This window comes from Takifugu flavidus, chromosome 8 (genome assembly GCF_003711565.1).
Source record: "Takifugu flavidus isolate HTHZ2018 chromosome 8, ASM371156v2, whole genome shotgun sequence".
NCBI classification, from domain to species: domain Eukaryota; kingdom Metazoa; phylum Chordata; class Actinopteri; order Tetraodontiformes; family Tetraodontidae; genus Takifugu; species Takifugu flavidus.
The window spans coordinates 16,006,960-16,022,442 of NC_079527.1; the positions used below are offsets into that span (position 1 = coordinate 16,006,960).

General features: G+C 53.1%; 1 protein-coding gene across 4 annotated transcripts in view; it reads left to right on the forward strand.

Annotated features, from left to right (window-relative positions):
• Positions 1 to 14,635, forward strand: part of flna (filamin A, alpha (actin binding protein 280)) — a 32,389-nt gene extending 17,754 nt beyond the window's left edge. Inside the window, exons 17-49 of one of the 4 annotated variants that reach the window (XM_057042033.1) lie at positions 153 to 313; positions 909 to 999; positions 1,069 to 1,238; positions 1,448 to 1,565; positions 1,678 to 1,790; positions 1,903 to 2,052; positions 2,121 to 2,439; positions 3,582 to 3,755; positions 3,832 to 3,994; positions 4,073 to 4,233; positions 4,410 to 4,577; positions 4,650 to 4,773; positions 4,844 to 5,000; positions 5,076 to 5,265; positions 5,686 to 5,709; positions 6,548 to 6,795; positions 6,952 to 7,026; positions 7,695 to 7,794; positions 7,873 to 8,013; positions 8,145 to 8,273; positions 8,352 to 8,525; positions 8,605 to 8,766; positions 8,839 to 9,042; positions 9,114 to 9,266; positions 9,487 to 9,609; positions 9,970 to 10,236; positions 10,310 to 10,447; positions 10,988 to 11,103; positions 11,643 to 11,775; positions 11,850 to 12,026; positions 12,108 to 12,326; positions 12,401 to 12,598; positions 13,715 to 14,635. In XM_057042033.1, the coding sequence (XP_056898013.1) occupies positions 153 to 313; positions 909 to 999; positions 1,069 to 1,238; positions 1,448 to 1,565; positions 1,678 to 1,790; positions 1,903 to 2,052; positions 2,121 to 2,439; positions 3,582 to 3,755; positions 3,832 to 3,994; positions 4,073 to 4,233; positions 4,410 to 4,577; positions 4,650 to 4,773; positions 4,844 to 5,000; positions 5,076 to 5,265; positions 5,686 to 5,709; positions 6,548 to 6,795; positions 6,952 to 7,026; positions 7,695 to 7,794; positions 7,873 to 8,013; positions 8,145 to 8,273; positions 8,352 to 8,525; positions 8,605 to 8,766; positions 8,839 to 9,042; positions 9,114 to 9,266; positions 9,487 to 9,609; positions 9,970 to 10,236; positions 10,310 to 10,447; positions 10,988 to 11,103; positions 11,643 to 11,775; positions 11,850 to 12,026; positions 12,108 to 12,326; positions 12,401 to 12,598; positions 13,715 to 13,899 (5,225 nt within the window). In that variant the 3' untranslated portion in view covers positions 13,900 to 14,635. The remainder of the gene's footprint in view (positions 1 to 152; positions 314 to 908; positions 1,000 to 1,068; positions 1,239 to 1,447; positions 1,566 to 1,677; positions 1,791 to 1,902; positions 2,053 to 2,120; positions 2,440 to 3,581; positions 3,756 to 3,831; positions 3,995 to 4,072; positions 4,234 to 4,409; positions 4,578 to 4,649; positions 4,774 to 4,843; positions 5,001 to 5,075; positions 5,266 to 5,685; positions 5,710 to 6,547; positions 6,796 to 6,951; positions 7,027 to 7,694; positions 7,795 to 7,872; positions 8,014 to 8,144; positions 8,274 to 8,351; positions 8,526 to 8,604; positions 8,767 to 8,838; positions 9,043 to 9,113; positions 9,267 to 9,486; positions 9,610 to 9,969; positions 10,237 to 10,309; positions 10,448 to 10,987; positions 11,104 to 11,642; positions 11,776 to 11,849; positions 12,027 to 12,107; positions 12,327 to 12,400; positions 12,599 to 13,714) is intronic. The other 3 variants (XM_057042035.1, XM_057042034.1, XM_057042036.1) reach the window with 3 other exon arrangements.
• Positions 14,636 to 15,483: the final 848 nt, after the last annotated feature.

Genomic DNA, 15,483 nt, shown 5'->3' on the forward strand with positions numbered 1-15,483 from the left:
CCCTGACCCCTGACCCTAACCCAGGAAGAAGAGAGATGGGGACAAAGTCAGAACACCCATCTTCATCTCCGATAGCGGCCTGATTTGAGATTAGCATTAGCATTATTTGTGATGCGCCTGAGTGCTCAGCTGACGACAGGGGTCGCCCTCAGGTGACATCAGTATTGGAATTAAGTGCGCTCCTGGGGTGGTTGGACCGGCAGAAGCCGATATCGACTTTGACATCATCAGGAACGACAACGACACCTTCACAGTGAAATACACTCCTCCTGGAGCAGGAAGCTACACCATCATGGTCCTGTTTGCTGACCAGGTGAGTGTGGGACCGCCGGCATGTGCTGCTAACCCTAACCCTAACCCTGACCCTGACCCCGACCCTGACCCTATCCCAACCCCGACCCTGACCCTATCCCAACCCTAACCCTAACCCTGACCCCGACCCTGACCCTATCCCAACCCTAACCCTGACCCTATCCCAACCCTAACCCTAACCCTGACCCTAACCCTGACCCTGACCCTATCCCAACCCTAACCCTAACCTGACCCTATCCTGACCCTGACCCTAACCCTAACCCTGACCCTAACCCTAACCCTGACCCTGACCCTATCCCAACCCTAACCCTGACCCTATCCTGACCCTGACCCTAACCCTAACCCTGACCCTGACCCTAACCCTAACCCTGACCCTGACCCTAACCCTAACCCTATCCCAACCCTAACCCTGACCCTATCCCAACCCTAACCCTAACCCTGACCCTGACCCTAACCCTAACCCTGACCCTGACCCTAACCCTAACCCTGACCCTGACCCTGACCCTAACCCTAACCCTGACCCTGACCCTAACCCTAACCCTAACCCTATCCCAACCCTGACCCTGACCCTATCCTATCCTATCCCTGTGATTTAGGCCATTCCGATGACCCCCATCAGGATCAAAGTGGATCCTGCTCATGATGCCAGTAAAGTTAAAGCGGAAGGACCTGGGCTCAGCCGCAGTGGTGAGTCATCACTCCTTCATCCTCACATTCTTCATTTGAAGTGTTTTTCATGCATTTTTGGTCCGTCAGGTGTTGAGCTGAACAAACCGACTCACTTCACCGTCAGCACCAAAGGGGCAGGAAAAGCCAACCTGGACTGTAACTTCAGCGGCCCGACCAAGGCCGAAGCTGTGAGAGATGTGGAGATGATCAACAACCACGACAACACGCACACGGTCAAATACACGCCCGTGCAGCAGGTATGGCCACGCCCACCTGGCTGACAGACGTGGGTCCTGGGGGTCTGCTGCTGGCACCTTGTGCACATTAGCTTAGCTTAGCATTGGAGTTCTCCTGTCTGTTGGTACAGGTGGTCACATCTGTGCTAATTTGATCAGAGCGAGCCGAGGCGGAATCGCACGTGTTCCCAACGTGCTCCGGAGATAATCTTGGACCTGTTTCGTCTCAGGGTCCTCTTGGTGTTGCTGTGACCTACGGTGGGGATCCCATTCCCAAGAGCCCGTTCAGTGTTGCCGTGGCGCCCACGATGGACCTGAGCAAGATCAGCGTGACGGGCCTGGGAGAGAGTGCGTCGACACGCCGCCGTTATATCTAAACCCTTTTTCCTGATCCAGAGATCTTTTGTCATCTTGACTGATGGAGAAATCCGTGTTTCCCATGTTGTGTTGTTGCTGTCAGAGATGACTGTTGGCAGGGATCAGGACATCACAGTCAAAACGAAAGGTGCTGGGGGGCAGGGAAAGGTTGGCGCTAAGGTGACGGCCCCATCCGGAAAACCAGTGAGCAGCAAGGTTGGCAAAGCTCTTGACCATCTTGAGGCTTGCAGCTCACGCTGATCGAGCATTAGTGTTCTTTTCCGCTTGGCCTGAAGGAGGCGCTCCATGTCACGACTCTTCTGTGCAGGTGGAGCCGGCGTTGAGTCCAGAGACCAGCCAGGTGAAGTTTATTCCTCGGGAGGTGGGGCCGTATCAGGTGGAGCTCACCTACGACGGTGTGCCAGTCCCTGGATCACCTTTCAGCCCCACGGCTTATCCGGCCTCGGACCCATCCAAGGTTGGCCCTTCTTCCCGACAGGCCCCCGGCAGGAGGACATAAATGCAGGATGCTCCCTGTCTCCACAGGTCCGCTGCTCCGGCCCAGGCTTGGAGCGCGCCAGAGTCGGGGAGAAGGGGGAGTTCTTTGTGGATTGTACAAACGCCGGTCCGGCCGACCTGACCATCGAGATCATTTCGGACAGCGGCACCGAGGCCGAGGTTCACATCCAAGACAACGGAGACGGGACCTACACCATCACGTACATCCCGTTGTATCCCGGCTCGTACACCCTCACCATCCGGTACGGTGGCCAGGATGTGCCCAACTTCCCAGCACGGCTCAACGTGGAGCCTGCTGTTGATGCCAGTGGCGTGCGAGTGTTTGGGCCTGGAGTGGAGGGCAAAGGTAGCGTCCGGTCCCCCCGACGACCGTTACTGTGTTATTACTGTGTTATTACTGTGTTATTACCGTAGGTCGCACCGCGCGTTATTACTGTGTTATTACCGTAGGTCGCACCGCGCGTTATTATTGTGTTATTACCGTAGGTCGCACACTGTGTTATTACCGTAGGTCGCACCGCGCGTTATTACTGTGTTATTACCGTAGGTCGCACACTGCGTTATTACTGTGTTATTACCGTAGGTCGCACACTGTGTTATTACCGTAGGCCGCACCCTGCGTTATTACTGTGTTATTACCGTAGGTCGCACCCTGCGTTATTACTGTGTTATTACCGTAGGTCGCACCCTGCGTTATTACTGTGTTATTACGTAGGTCGCACCCTGCGTTATTACTGTGTTATTACGTAGGTCGCACCCTGCATTATTACTGTGTAATTACCGTAGGTCGCACACTGCGTTATTACTGTGTTATTACTGTGTAATTACCGTAGGTCGCACCCTGCATTATTACTGTGTAATTACCGTAGGTCGCACCGAGCGTTATTATTGTGTTATTACTGTAGGTCGCACACTGCGTTATTACTGTGTTATTACTGTGTTATTACCGTAGGTCGCACCGCGCGTTATTACTGTGTTATTACCGTAGGTCGCACCGCGCGTTATTATTGTGTTATTACCGTAGGTCGCACACTGTGTTATTACCGTAGGTCGCACCGCGCGTTATTACTGTGTTATTACCGTAGGTCGCACACTGCGTTATTACTGTGTTATTACCGTAGGTCGCACACTGTGTTATTACCGTAGGCCGCACCCTGCGTTATTACTGTGTTATTACCGTAGGTCGCACCCTGCGTTATTACTGTGTTATTACCGTAGGTCGCACCCTGCGTTATTACTGTGTTATTACGTAGGCCGCACCGCGCGTTATTACTGTGTTATTACGTAGGTCGCACCCTGCGTTATTACTGTCATGTTGCACGGTGCTGGTCTCCATGACCCACAAGCAGGGGCAGGGTCAACGCTCTCACTCTCTGCACATTAAATCCAGCTTCCTGTGGGAATGGTTCCTCTTTGGCCACGGCTGCTCGTGGTGGTGGAGGAGCCACGCCCAATAACCCTTTTCAACCAGATGTTTCTGACCTTCAGGGGTTTTCCGTGAGGCAACGACTGACTTTACGGTGGATGCTCGCGCTCTCACACCTCACGGCGGAGACCACATCAAGACCCTGATCAGCAACCCCTCAGGCAGCTGTACTGATGCTCTGATCACAGACCTCGGAGATGGAACCTACAGTGTAGCCTACACCCCCTATGAGGAAGGTGAGCTCCGAACTGGACACATGTGAAGAATTTATCAGTTCTTCTTCATACAAAGGTTCCCCGCACACGTCTTTAGGTCCTCACAGTGTGGAAGTTTGCTACGATGGTACTCCAGTTCCGAAGAGTCCGTTCCACGTTGCTGTCACTGAAGGCTGCAATCCAGGACGTGTACGTGTGCATGGCCCTGGTCTGAAAGGTGGCACCACTAACAAGCCAAACAAGTTCACCATAGAAACCCGGTAAGAAAAAAATAAAAAAATATTGGCTGTTAAATGCTCCCTGCTCTTTTTTTGAATAAAGTCCTCTTGGCTTTTCAGAGGAGCAGGAACTGGTGGTCTTGGTCTGGCAATGGAGGGTCCATCGGAGGCCAAAATGTCCTGCATCGATAATAAGGACGGCAGCTGCAGTGTGGAGTACATCCCATACGAGCCTGGAACATACAACCTTAACATCACCTATGGAGGACAACCCATCACAGGTACAAGTTCTAGCTGAGACTCGGATGTTTCTGTTAGCAGCAGCTCGTCGTCCATCTCTCTGGAGTTCCCTCAGACTGCAGTGTTGCTACAAGGGTGTGTGTGTGTGTGTGTGTGTGTGTGTGTGTGTGTGTGTGTGTGTGTGTGTGTGTGTGTGTGTGTGTGTGTGTGTGTGTAGGGAGTCCATTCTCTGTTCCGGTCAGTGACACTGTGGACAGCACAAAGGTCAAGTGCCAGGGGCCCGGCCTGGGCAACAACGTGAGGGCCAACATCCCTCAGGCATTCACAGTGGATGCTTCCAAAGCTGGTGTGGCTCCTCTGCAAGTCCGCGTGCAAGGACCCAAAGGTGTGTTGCAGCTCAGGGGGGAGGCGTGGGGGGGGTGAGGAGTCCATTTCAAAAGGAGAAATGTGTCAACAGGTGTGGTGGAGCCAGTGGAAGTGGTGGATAACGGGGACCAGACCCACACAGTCAACTATGTCCCCACCAGAGAGGGACCCTACTCCATCAACGTGCTGTACGCCGATGAGGAGATCCCACGCAGGTAAGATCCAAGCAAGCGCGGACACCATTACCCTTGGGGCTTTGTGATGATGCGGGGCTTCCTCTCTCAGCCCCTACAAGGTGAAGGTTCTCCCCACCCACGATGCCAGTAAGGTGCGTGCCAGTGGACCTGGGCTCAACACCACTGGGGTTCCCGCCTCTTTACCTGTCGAGTTCACCATCGATGCCAAAGATGCCGGCGAGGGACTGCTGGCTGTCCAGATCACTGTGGGTGCTCAGTAACCTTGTCTTCTCCTTCACTCTGTTGCCCTTCTTGAGAGTTGCACGCTGCCCTCCCAATAGGACCCAGAAGGAAAGCCTAAAAAGGCCAAGATCCGTGACAACCACGATGGGACCTACCTGGTGTCCTATGTGCCAGACATGACTGGCAGATACACCATCCTCATAAAGTACGGAGGGGACGAGATCCCTTACTCGCCCTACCGAATCAGAGCACTGCCAACGGGAGACGCCAGCAAGTGCACCGTCACAGGTACCTGAAGGACACGCCCCTTTCCCTCAGCAGGAGGTTCATGTTGTGATTTGACAGCCAAGCAGATACCCTGATGTCATTGGAGCGTTTTAGTGAGCGTTCCTAACCTGAAGCCTGGACCCCCCTCTGGGCCACGGCTCTGCTCCCGCGTTCTCAGTCCCTCCCACCACGCTGAGGACCAACTATGAAGCCTGTTTCCTCCTGCGCTCATCTCATTTGGCGTGCGTTGTTGTGTTGTGCTCCTCACGCTGTGCTCCTAGTCCCCCCCTCCGCTGCCCTCGCTTTACACCCCACGTCACAAAATTGTTCTGCCCCCAGTGTTTGGAGCACAGTTTGATTACCTCTCAACACCCCCACCCCACCTGACTGTCTTTATTTGTCACTTTTTGTTCTGGCTCCCTGCTTCTCACCCATTCTCAGTCTCAATCGGCGGTCACGGTTTAGGTAAGCCTCCTGAACATCTTCTCCTCCTCTTCTGTCAGCATGGAGGGTGGTGACCCCGGCTTCCAGTAGAACATCCCCTCCTCTTCACTCCTGCCCCCTTTCCTCTCCATTCAGTCGGCTTTTCTCTCCCCTAAGTGTGTGTTGTTTCCTTCTGACATGTTTACTGGACAACTAATGAACTAACAGAAGGTTGGCATGGAAACGGCTTTCAGTTCTGTGACGAGTCGTCAGTAACATCTACAGACGTGGAAATAACACGACTAGTTCTCCTGTGACCTTAACCTGCTCTCATGGATGTGGAATGTGCATGTGCAGTGGTGACCGACCGACTGACCGACTGTCTGAACGTCAGACCGACTTACTGACTGACTGACCGACCGACTGTCTGACTGTCTGAACGACAGACCGACCGACTGCCTGACCGACCGACTGACTGACTGTCTGAACGTCAGACCGACTTACTGACTGACTGACCGACCGACTGACCGACCGACTTACTGACTGACTGACCGACCGACTGTCTGACTGTCTGAACGACAGACCGACCGACTGCCTGACCAACCGAATGACCGACCGACCGACCTACTGAATGACCGACCGACCGACCTACTGAATGACCGACCGACCGACCTACTGAATGACCGACTGACTGACTGACTGACTGACCGACCGACCGACTGAATGACCGAACGACTGACTGAATGACTGAATGACCGAACGACTGACCGACTGTCTGAACGTCAGACCGCCTGCCTGACCAACCGAATGACCGACTGACTGCCTGACCGACCGACCGACTGTCTGTAGCTCTTTACAAGCTCGTCTCGCCCTCTCAAAGGTGCTGGCATCGGTCCTACCATCCAGATTGGTGAACAGACGGTTATCACAGTTGATGCAAAGGCTGCTGGGAAAGGCAAAGTGACCTGCAGCGTCTGCACTCCGGAGGGGGCCGAACTCGATGTGGACGTGGTGGAAAACGAGGATGGTACCTTCGACATCTTTTACACGGCGCCGCAGCCCGGCGAGTATGTGATCTGTGTCCGTTTTGGAGGCGAACATATCCCAAACAGTCCCTTCCAAGTCACGGTGAGTGTTGGTGTCCGGGCGCGGTCGGGTAACGCTCAGAGCAGTGAGATGCTGAGGCTGTGAGGGCCGCTGGGATCAGCAGACTTTTTCTAAATTGCTGTGTTTTATCCCCCCCCCCCCGCCCCCGTCACTACCCCTCACAATCCCACCCGTCAGGCCTTGGAAGGAGCTCCATCAGAACAGCTCCTGCAGCAGAGTCAAGTTCCTCAGTACTACGCTCCGCAGCCCTGGGTACCTCTAACCTCCAGTCTGTCAACTTCCTGTCTGGCCTTTCCCTCATCCCATGAGCTGTTGTCATCTTCCAGCTGTTTTATTTCCATTCATTCATAAACAGCGCCCTCTGTCCACGCACAGGAGAACTGCACAGTGTCAGAAAAGTAGAAACGAGCTAAACAAGTAAATGTTGGGACAAATGTTGTAAGCTGATATGAAGTGTTTTATTGGAAGGCAAAATGGAAGAATTCAATGATAACATGTAATAGTTGATTTTCAGGACAATGTGCAGCTCTCCTGTTGCGTTGTCGTCCATGTCCGGAGCCATTTTGAGATTCATCAATGTGGGCATGTCAGCCCCTCCACATTTTCCAAAATGGCCGACCGGTCCCGCCAGCAGCGTCTTTCCTCGTCATTGTTTCTCGATGTGGGTGTGGTCATTCCATCTCATCCTCGTCTGATGGAGCTCTCTCTCCTGCATCACCTGTGGCACCTGCTCTTATTCTGTTTCATTAAACTCCTCTTGTCCCCTCGGGTCACTTAAAGTGCAGGCAACATCAGCAACTGGGACAGGGTAGACTTTAAACTAGTCAACACCCAAATAAAAAACCAAAACCTTCAACAGGATGCACAGAATGCTAAGATACAAAAAAGGAGTTGTCTGACCTCTGACCTCGGTCTCACAGGCAACAGACCGACCAACGGGGATGAACGGCCTAGACGTGGCGGGGCTGAGACCATTTGACCTCGTCATCCCGTTCACCATCCAGAAAGGCGAGATAACAGGTGATAAGGGCTGAAGGGGTCATGGAGCCGGTTGGACCGGACTGATCCCGCGTTCACCGTCTGTTTCCTCTGCTGAAGGCGAAGTCCGGATGCCCTCTGGAAAAGTGGCCAAACCCGACATTACAGACAACAAGGACGGCACCGTTACAGTCAAGTATGCTCCCACTGAAGCTGGGCTACACGAGATGGACATCAAATACGACGGCATCCACATCCCCGGTACCATTCTCTTAAAGATGAGACAGAACCGAACCGTCTGGGCCACCTCATGTCACAGCCCAACTTCTGTCAGAACCTGATGAAACTGAATCCCAGAAGGTCTGAAAGCCTCTTTATTCTGCAATTGACAGGAAGTCCTTTACAGTTCTTTGTGGACTACATCAACAGTGGGAATGTTAGTGCCTACGGTCCAGGGCTGATCCACGGGACGGTCAACAAGCCGGCCGTGTTCACCGTGGACACCAAAGATGCCGGAGAAGGTTAAGCCCCACCCGCTTCATGCAAAACTCATCCTCACCATTAAGAAATCCAGTAAACACGAGCGCGTGTCTCTTCAGGTGGTCTTTCTCTGGCTATTGAGGGGCCGTCAAAGGCTGACATCAGCTGTGTGGACAACCAGGACGGCACCTGCACCGTGTCCTACCTGCCCGTGCTGCCTGGAGACTACAGCATCCTGGTCAAATACAACGACAAGCACATTCCAGGGAGCCCCTTTTCTGCCAAGATTACTGGTAACAGGGCAGGAGGCCCGTCTGTCCCAGCATAGCCAGTCCATTTGTCCCAGTATGACCAGTCCATGCTTTGTCTCAGGTGACGACTCCATGAGGATGTCTCAGCTGAAGGTGGGCTCCACTGCTGATATTCCGTTGGACATCGGCGAGCTGGATCTGACCCAGCTGACGGCCTCTTTGACCACTCCCTCGGGTCGTGAGGAGCCCTGCCTGCTGAAGATGCTGAGGAACGGACACGTTGGTAGGCGTCGGCCTGTGCCCGAACCATGTGGTGGTCTCAGTATTTTAACCCCGCCTTTGATCTCTGTCACAGGCATCTCCTTTGTCCCGAAGGAGATTGGAGAGCACTGGGTGAACATCAAGAAGAACGGCCGCCATATCGCCAGCAGCCCCATTTCCGTTATGATCAGAGAGTCGGAGATTGGCGATGCCAGCCGCGTCCGTGTGAGCGGACAAGGTCTGAGCGAGGCCAGAACCTTCGAGCCGGCCGAGTTCATCATCGATACTCGTGACGCAGGTACACCTGTGACCAGCGTGAGGACCGAGCAGCGTGTCCCAGGTGTCGTGACCTTCATGTCTTCTCTACAGGCTACGGTGGCCTCAGCCTGTCCATCGAAGGCCCCAGTAAAGTGGACATTAACACCGAGGACCAGGAGGACGGCACCTGTAAGGTCACCTACTGCCCCACAGAACCAGGAAATTACATCATCAACATCAAGTTTGCTGACCAGCACGTCCCAGGTTAGGGTTGACATCAGGCTGCGTTCAGCAGCAGCACGGCGTGTTTTTGTTTTACTGACGTGTGTGTGTGTGTGTGTGTGTGTGTGGTGTGTGTGGTGTGTGTGTGTGTGTGTGTGTGTGTGTGTGTGTGTGTGTGTGTGTGTGTGTGTGGTGTGTGTGTGTGTGTGTGTGTGTGTGTGTGTGTGGTGTGTGTGTGTGTGTGTGTGTGTGTGGTGAGCAGGGAGTGCGTTCACGGTGAAGGTGACGGGTGAGGGCAGGATGAAGGAGAGCATCACGAGGAAGAGGAGGGCACCATCAGTGGCCAACGTTGGCAGCCAGTGTGACCTCAGCCTCAAGATCCCAGGTGAGACCCAGACATTGATCCTGGACCAGGAGGTGCTGCAGGGAGCCCGGCTGGTAGCCGAGCCTCATCCTGCACTGTTAATAACGATATAATATCAGCAATAACCAATAATAGCCCAGGTTGCGTCTCGCGTTAGACAGGTAGAAGGGGGCGGAGTTTCAGTCTCGAGTGAAAGGGTGGAAGCAGCTTCAGTGAAGGGACTTTAATGTGGGCCAGATCTTCCAGGTGCTACGACCATGAGCCCCCCCTCGGTACCGATGGGAATAATCAGGATTCTGCTGAAGGAATGTCGGCTCTGACGTGACTCTTCGGAGAAAATGAGTTGACGAGTGACTCATTAACGAAGTTCCTGCTTCACAGAAATCAGCATAGCGGACATGACGGCTCAGGTCACCAGCCCCACGGGTCAGGTCCACAAAGCCGACATCATGGAGGGCGAGAACAACACCTACTGCATCCGCTTCGTTCCCACGGAGACGGGGGTGCACACCGTCAGCGTGAAGTACAACGACACGCACGTGCCTGGCAGTCCCTTCCAGTTCACCGTGGGTCCCCTGGGAGAGGGCGGGGCCCACAAGGTCCGAGCAGGAGGTCCTGGTTTGGAGAGGGCAGAAGCCGGAGTGCCAGGTAGGGCTGGAGGTCCAGGTTTTGGCATCTGTGTTTTTTCATTGTTGCTCACCTGGTTTTGGTCTGTTTGCAGCTGAGTTTTCCATCTGGACAAGAGAGGCCGGAGCCGGAGGTCTGAGCATCGCCGTAGAGGGTCCCAGCAAGGCCGAGATCACCTTCGAAGACCGCAAAGATGGATCCAGCGGAGTGTCCTACATCGTCCAGGAGCCTGGTGAGATGGACAGAAGATGGATGGAGGATGGGTGGATGATGGGTGGGTGGATGGATGGGTAGATGGATGGAGGATGGGTGGATGGATGAGTGGAGGATGGATGGGTGGATGATGGGTGGGTGGAGGATGGATGGATGGAGGATGCGTGGAGGATGGGTAGAACCTGCTAGAACCTGTTGGATCCTGTTTGTAGACCTGCTAGAACCTGTTGGATCCAGTTGGATCCTGTTTGTAGACCTGCTAGAACCTGTTGGATCCAGTTGGATCCTGTTTGTAGACCTGCTAGAACCTGTTGGATCCTGTTTGTAGACCGGCTAGAACCTGTTGGATCCAGTTGGATCCTGTTTGTAGACCTGCTAGAACCTGTTGGATCCAGTTGGATCCTGTTTGTAGACCGGCTCCTGACAGTCTTAGATGATGTGAAGGTGTCTGCGATGTTCTTGGCTCTCAAACCTGAGCTGTTGTCCAACTGTCCCATGACGGAGGACATGTTGTCCCTGGACCTTCTCATCCTGCTGCACGTCTCTGTTCCGTCTGCAGGAGACTACGAGGTGTCTATCCGCTTCAACGACGAGCACGTCCCCGACAGCCCCTTCAGCGTCCCGGTGGCGTCTCCGTCCGATGACGCCCGCCGCCTCACTGTTGCCAGTCTTCAGGTGAGGCTCTGAGACACACACACCAGGCCGCCGTGCGCGTCCACAGGCCAGCAGCAGTCCAACCTCAGTGAGATGTGCCATCCTAGACGGATGTGATTAATGTGCACGTGACAGTTCCATCAGTCCAGATGCTTGGTTTTAGCTTTGGATGGTCCAGATGTTCAGATTGAGGAGGAGCTTCAGCTGCTGCTGTACTGTTGGACCACACAGGCCTGAGGAACCTTCCAGGACTGTGTGTGTTTCTCGTGCCTCATTCTAAAGGCGCCCAACAGATTCCGTCTTATGAACCTGAAGGAGGCGCTAAAGGGTTAAAGAGATGTTCAGTGGCTCCACATTTGATGATGTCATCAGTTAGAGCTCATTAGATCTCGTATTGGAGATCAAAGCCCTGCTCTTTTGCCTTGCTAGCAGCCTCCAGGTAAGTGATGCTCAGACCTTGATGCTGGAGCGGTGCTGTGGATTCCGCAGCTTCGGCAGCGTAGACGTTGGACTTGGGTTCTGAGATGTTGTGACAGACCCGAGTGTGTGTTGTCGAGCAGGAGTCGGGTTTGAAGGTGAACCAGCCAGCGTCGTTTGCTGTCAGCCTGAACGGGGCAAAGGGTGTGATTGATGCCAAGGTCCACAGCCCGTCTGGAGCTCTGGAAGAGTGCTGCATCACTGAGATCGACCAAGGTAACCATGGAAACGGCATCGCACCGTTACCTTTGAGAGGGGCCTTTTGACCTGTTCCCCCGTCTCACTACCAGACAAGTACGCGGTTCGCTTCATCCCCAGAGAGAACGGCCTCTATCTGATAGATGTCAAGTTCAATGGGAGTCACATCCCTGGAAGTCCATTTAAGATCCGGGTTGGAGAAACGGGTCAGGCTGGAGACCCTGGGATGGTGTCTGCCTATGGAGCAGGACTGGAGGGAGGCAGCACAGGTGAGAGAGCATGCTTCGGCCACGGCTAATCTCTGCTGGTCCCTGCTCCGAGGTGTCTTTAAAGCCCACCTGCATCCTCAGGAAGTGCCTGTGAGTTTGTGGTCAACACCAGTAAGGCCGGTCCAGGCGCCTTGGCCGTGACCATTGACGGGCCGTCCAAGGTGAAGATGGACTGCGTGGAGTGTCCCGAGGGCTACAGGGTGACATACACTCCAATGGCACCCGGCAGCTACCTCATCTCCATCAAGTACGGTGGCCCCTACCACATCGTTGGAAGCCCCTTCAAGGCCAAGATCACCGGTGAGGAAGCTCTACTCCAGGAGCTCCAGAGAACTGCGGGCAGAGCTTGACCCGGATACCAAACTGTCTTCCAGGTTCAAAGCTGGTGTCCAGCCACAGTTCACATGAAACGTCCTCAGTCACAGTCGACCCGGTGACCCGGTCCATCAGCTGCTCCCAGCCGGGACCCTCCAGCCAATCAGACGCCAGCAAGGTGGTCGCCAAAGGTCTGGGGCTGAACAAGGGCTTCATCGGCCAGAAGAACAGCTTCAGTGTGGACTGCAGCAAAGCAGGTGTGTGTGTGTGTGTGTGTGTGTGTGTGTGTGTGTGAGTGTGTGTGAGAGTCTGTGTGTGTGTGTGTGTGAGAGTCTGTGTGTGTGTGTGTGTGTGTGTGTGTGTGAGAGTCTGTGTGTGTGTGTGTGTTGTGTGTGAGAGTCTGTGTGTGTGTGTGTGGTGTGTGTGAGAGTCTGTGTGTGTGTGTGTGTGTGTGTGTGTGTGTGTGTGTGTCCATATTCAGAATCATTCCCTCCCAGAAGTCGATGTTAATGATGAATAAAATCTAAATGAGGTTTTCCATCATCTCAGATCTTCTGAAACCTTCCAGGAGGTGCCTGGTTAGAAGCCAGAACCTGATCTGGCCCACATGTGGACCAGAACCTGATCTGGCCCACATGTGGACCAGAACCTGATCTGAAGACACTAAACATCCTTCTGCTGTTTTCTTCTTAAGCTCGACAAAGTTGGAATTGTGAGATTTTTGGCAAAAGGAAAATTAGGGTTAAAATTAGGGAAAAGGAAAGTTTTGGAAGGTTTCAGGGTTCATTTCACAAAAACGACACATTAACATGTGACACTAATTACTTTTAAACGTTACTTTAGAAATTCTGCAAATGTTCTGTATTAAAGAGATTTAAATCTTGAGGTCCTGAGATAAGACCAGCGTCCCAGGACGTGATCTGCTGGATCTGGTCTCCAGGTGCTGGTCAGCATGTTGATGCCATGTTCTAGGGTCAGGGTTAGCACGTGCACGTTAACGCGCACGTTCCGTTCAGCCCCACAGAGAAAAGGAGCCAGACTGGCTGAAGCCATGGGGCCCAGATCGGGTTCTGGCTGGAGCCATGGGGCCCAGATCGGGTTCTGGCTGGAGCCATGGGGCCCAGATCGGGTTCTGGCTGCACTGACAAGCAGCAACAGCTGCGCCCAACAGTGACTCCTAATTAACGTTAATTAGCTTGGCAGCTATTTCCTCCATTCATTCTTGAATCCCATCAAATGCTGCAAACGATTGTTGGGTTTGATGACAATTTCAGAAAATCTGAGAACTTCTGATGGTCAACCTGAAATATCACGAGTGTGTAACATCACTAACGTGTGTGTGTGTGTGTGTGTGTGTGTGTGTGTGTGTGCAGGGCGTAATATGCTTCTGGTCGGTGTGGATGGTCCAAAGGTTCCCTGTGAGGAGATCCTGGTCAAACATCTGGGGAACCGCATGTACAACGTCAGCTACCAGCTGAAGGAGAAGGGCGAGTACATCCTGGTGGTCAAATGGGGCGACGAGCACATCCCAGGCAGCCCCTACCACATCCTGGTCTGAACTAGGCCCAGATCCACCATCTTCTGTTCCACTGCAGTTCTGTCCTTTGTTTACAGTCTCTTCTTGTAGCTTCTGATAAAAGCGTCACTCTGAGCCCCACAAAGTCTCCAAAGATCAAAGATTCGATTCCTCTGAATACTCAGTGGCCCAGAGATGCACCTTTAGTTCTGTAGGTTGGTGGTGGATATCAGACTCATAGATGCTAGCGTAGCACTAGATTAGCAGCATTAGATGGAAGGTTACGTTTACACTGGAGGAATTAACTCTTTCCGTACACGAATAACCACAAACACCAGCTTCCTTCCTGACTTTAACCGTCACCGCAGCATTAGATCAGAACCCTCTCGGCATGCTTTCACCTGCTGCTAGCATGGCTAGCGTGTTCAGCGCTGCAGTTTTAGTGTGTTTAGCTTCAACCTGATGGTATACCTGAATGAATAATGCTGGTTCGACAGTCTCTACTTTCTACTGTTGAAACAAGGAAACTTTTTCATTAAAATCTTTTAAAAGGGACGTTTTTCTTAAGCTGCGCTGGACAAAACAGCTGAGACGATCGCTTTGCTGGCACACACGGGGGGGAAATGACCAAAAAAAGTGTTTGCATCTCACAATCTTCAGGCCTTCCTTCAGCATTTCAGCTAACTTTCATCAGCAAAACAACCTTCCTGAAAACAAAAAGGCTTTAAAAGTGTTTGTAAGACAGTATTTTGATACACAATAAAGTATTTTTCTGTCAGTCCAGGCTGTCTTTGTTTTCAACTCGCATACAGAACAAACTTCAGCCGGTGCGTAACCATGACCACCGGCCTCCAGGGGGCGCTGCAGGAAGATGTTGGAAATCTTTGTTTTCCTGGTTGATTAACAACTTTTAAACGACTACTGCACTCATGCGATTAATCTATTATTTTAGAAGCTGAAAAGGGATCAGTTTATTTTTGGGTCCACTTTGATGACAGTCACACACACACACACACACTCAGGTATTTTTTGCTATTTCACTTGTCATGGGGGGGGGGGGGGGGCAGCAGCTTGCTGACGGTCTCCAGTGGGAGCTGGTGGCCTCTTCAAGAGGGGCCCAGAGGGTGTGTTCCAACTCCAGGGCTCCTCTTCAGCCTCCCTGACACGGTCCAAGCCCACGTCCTGGACCCTGTTCTCTTTACGCACTCGTGAGGGTTGGACGCCACCAATGTGTTTAGAATTATTATGGACAGGCACGTTCGGGGGGGGGGGGGGGGTGTCATGATGTGTAACCCGGAAGGGTTTTTGGGCTTGCTTTTGTTACACCGGTGCAATTCCCTGGTCCACCAAAGGGTGGCGTGTGCACTGCCAAGGAGGTCCTCGGCCTGCCTTTAACTCCCAGTGGAGACGTTGACGAGTGGGAATAAGACACCTCTGAGTGTTCAGAGCCCAGACCAGGGATTTGGGATCTGGATTTACCGGTACTGTTCAGTGGCAAGCCAGACGAGGGTTAGGGTGGGTTATGGTTATGGTTAGGGTGGGTTATGGTTAGGGTGGGTTAGGGTTAGGGTTAGGGTTAGGGTTAGGGTGGGTTATGGTTAGGGTGGGTTAGGGTTAGGGTTAGGG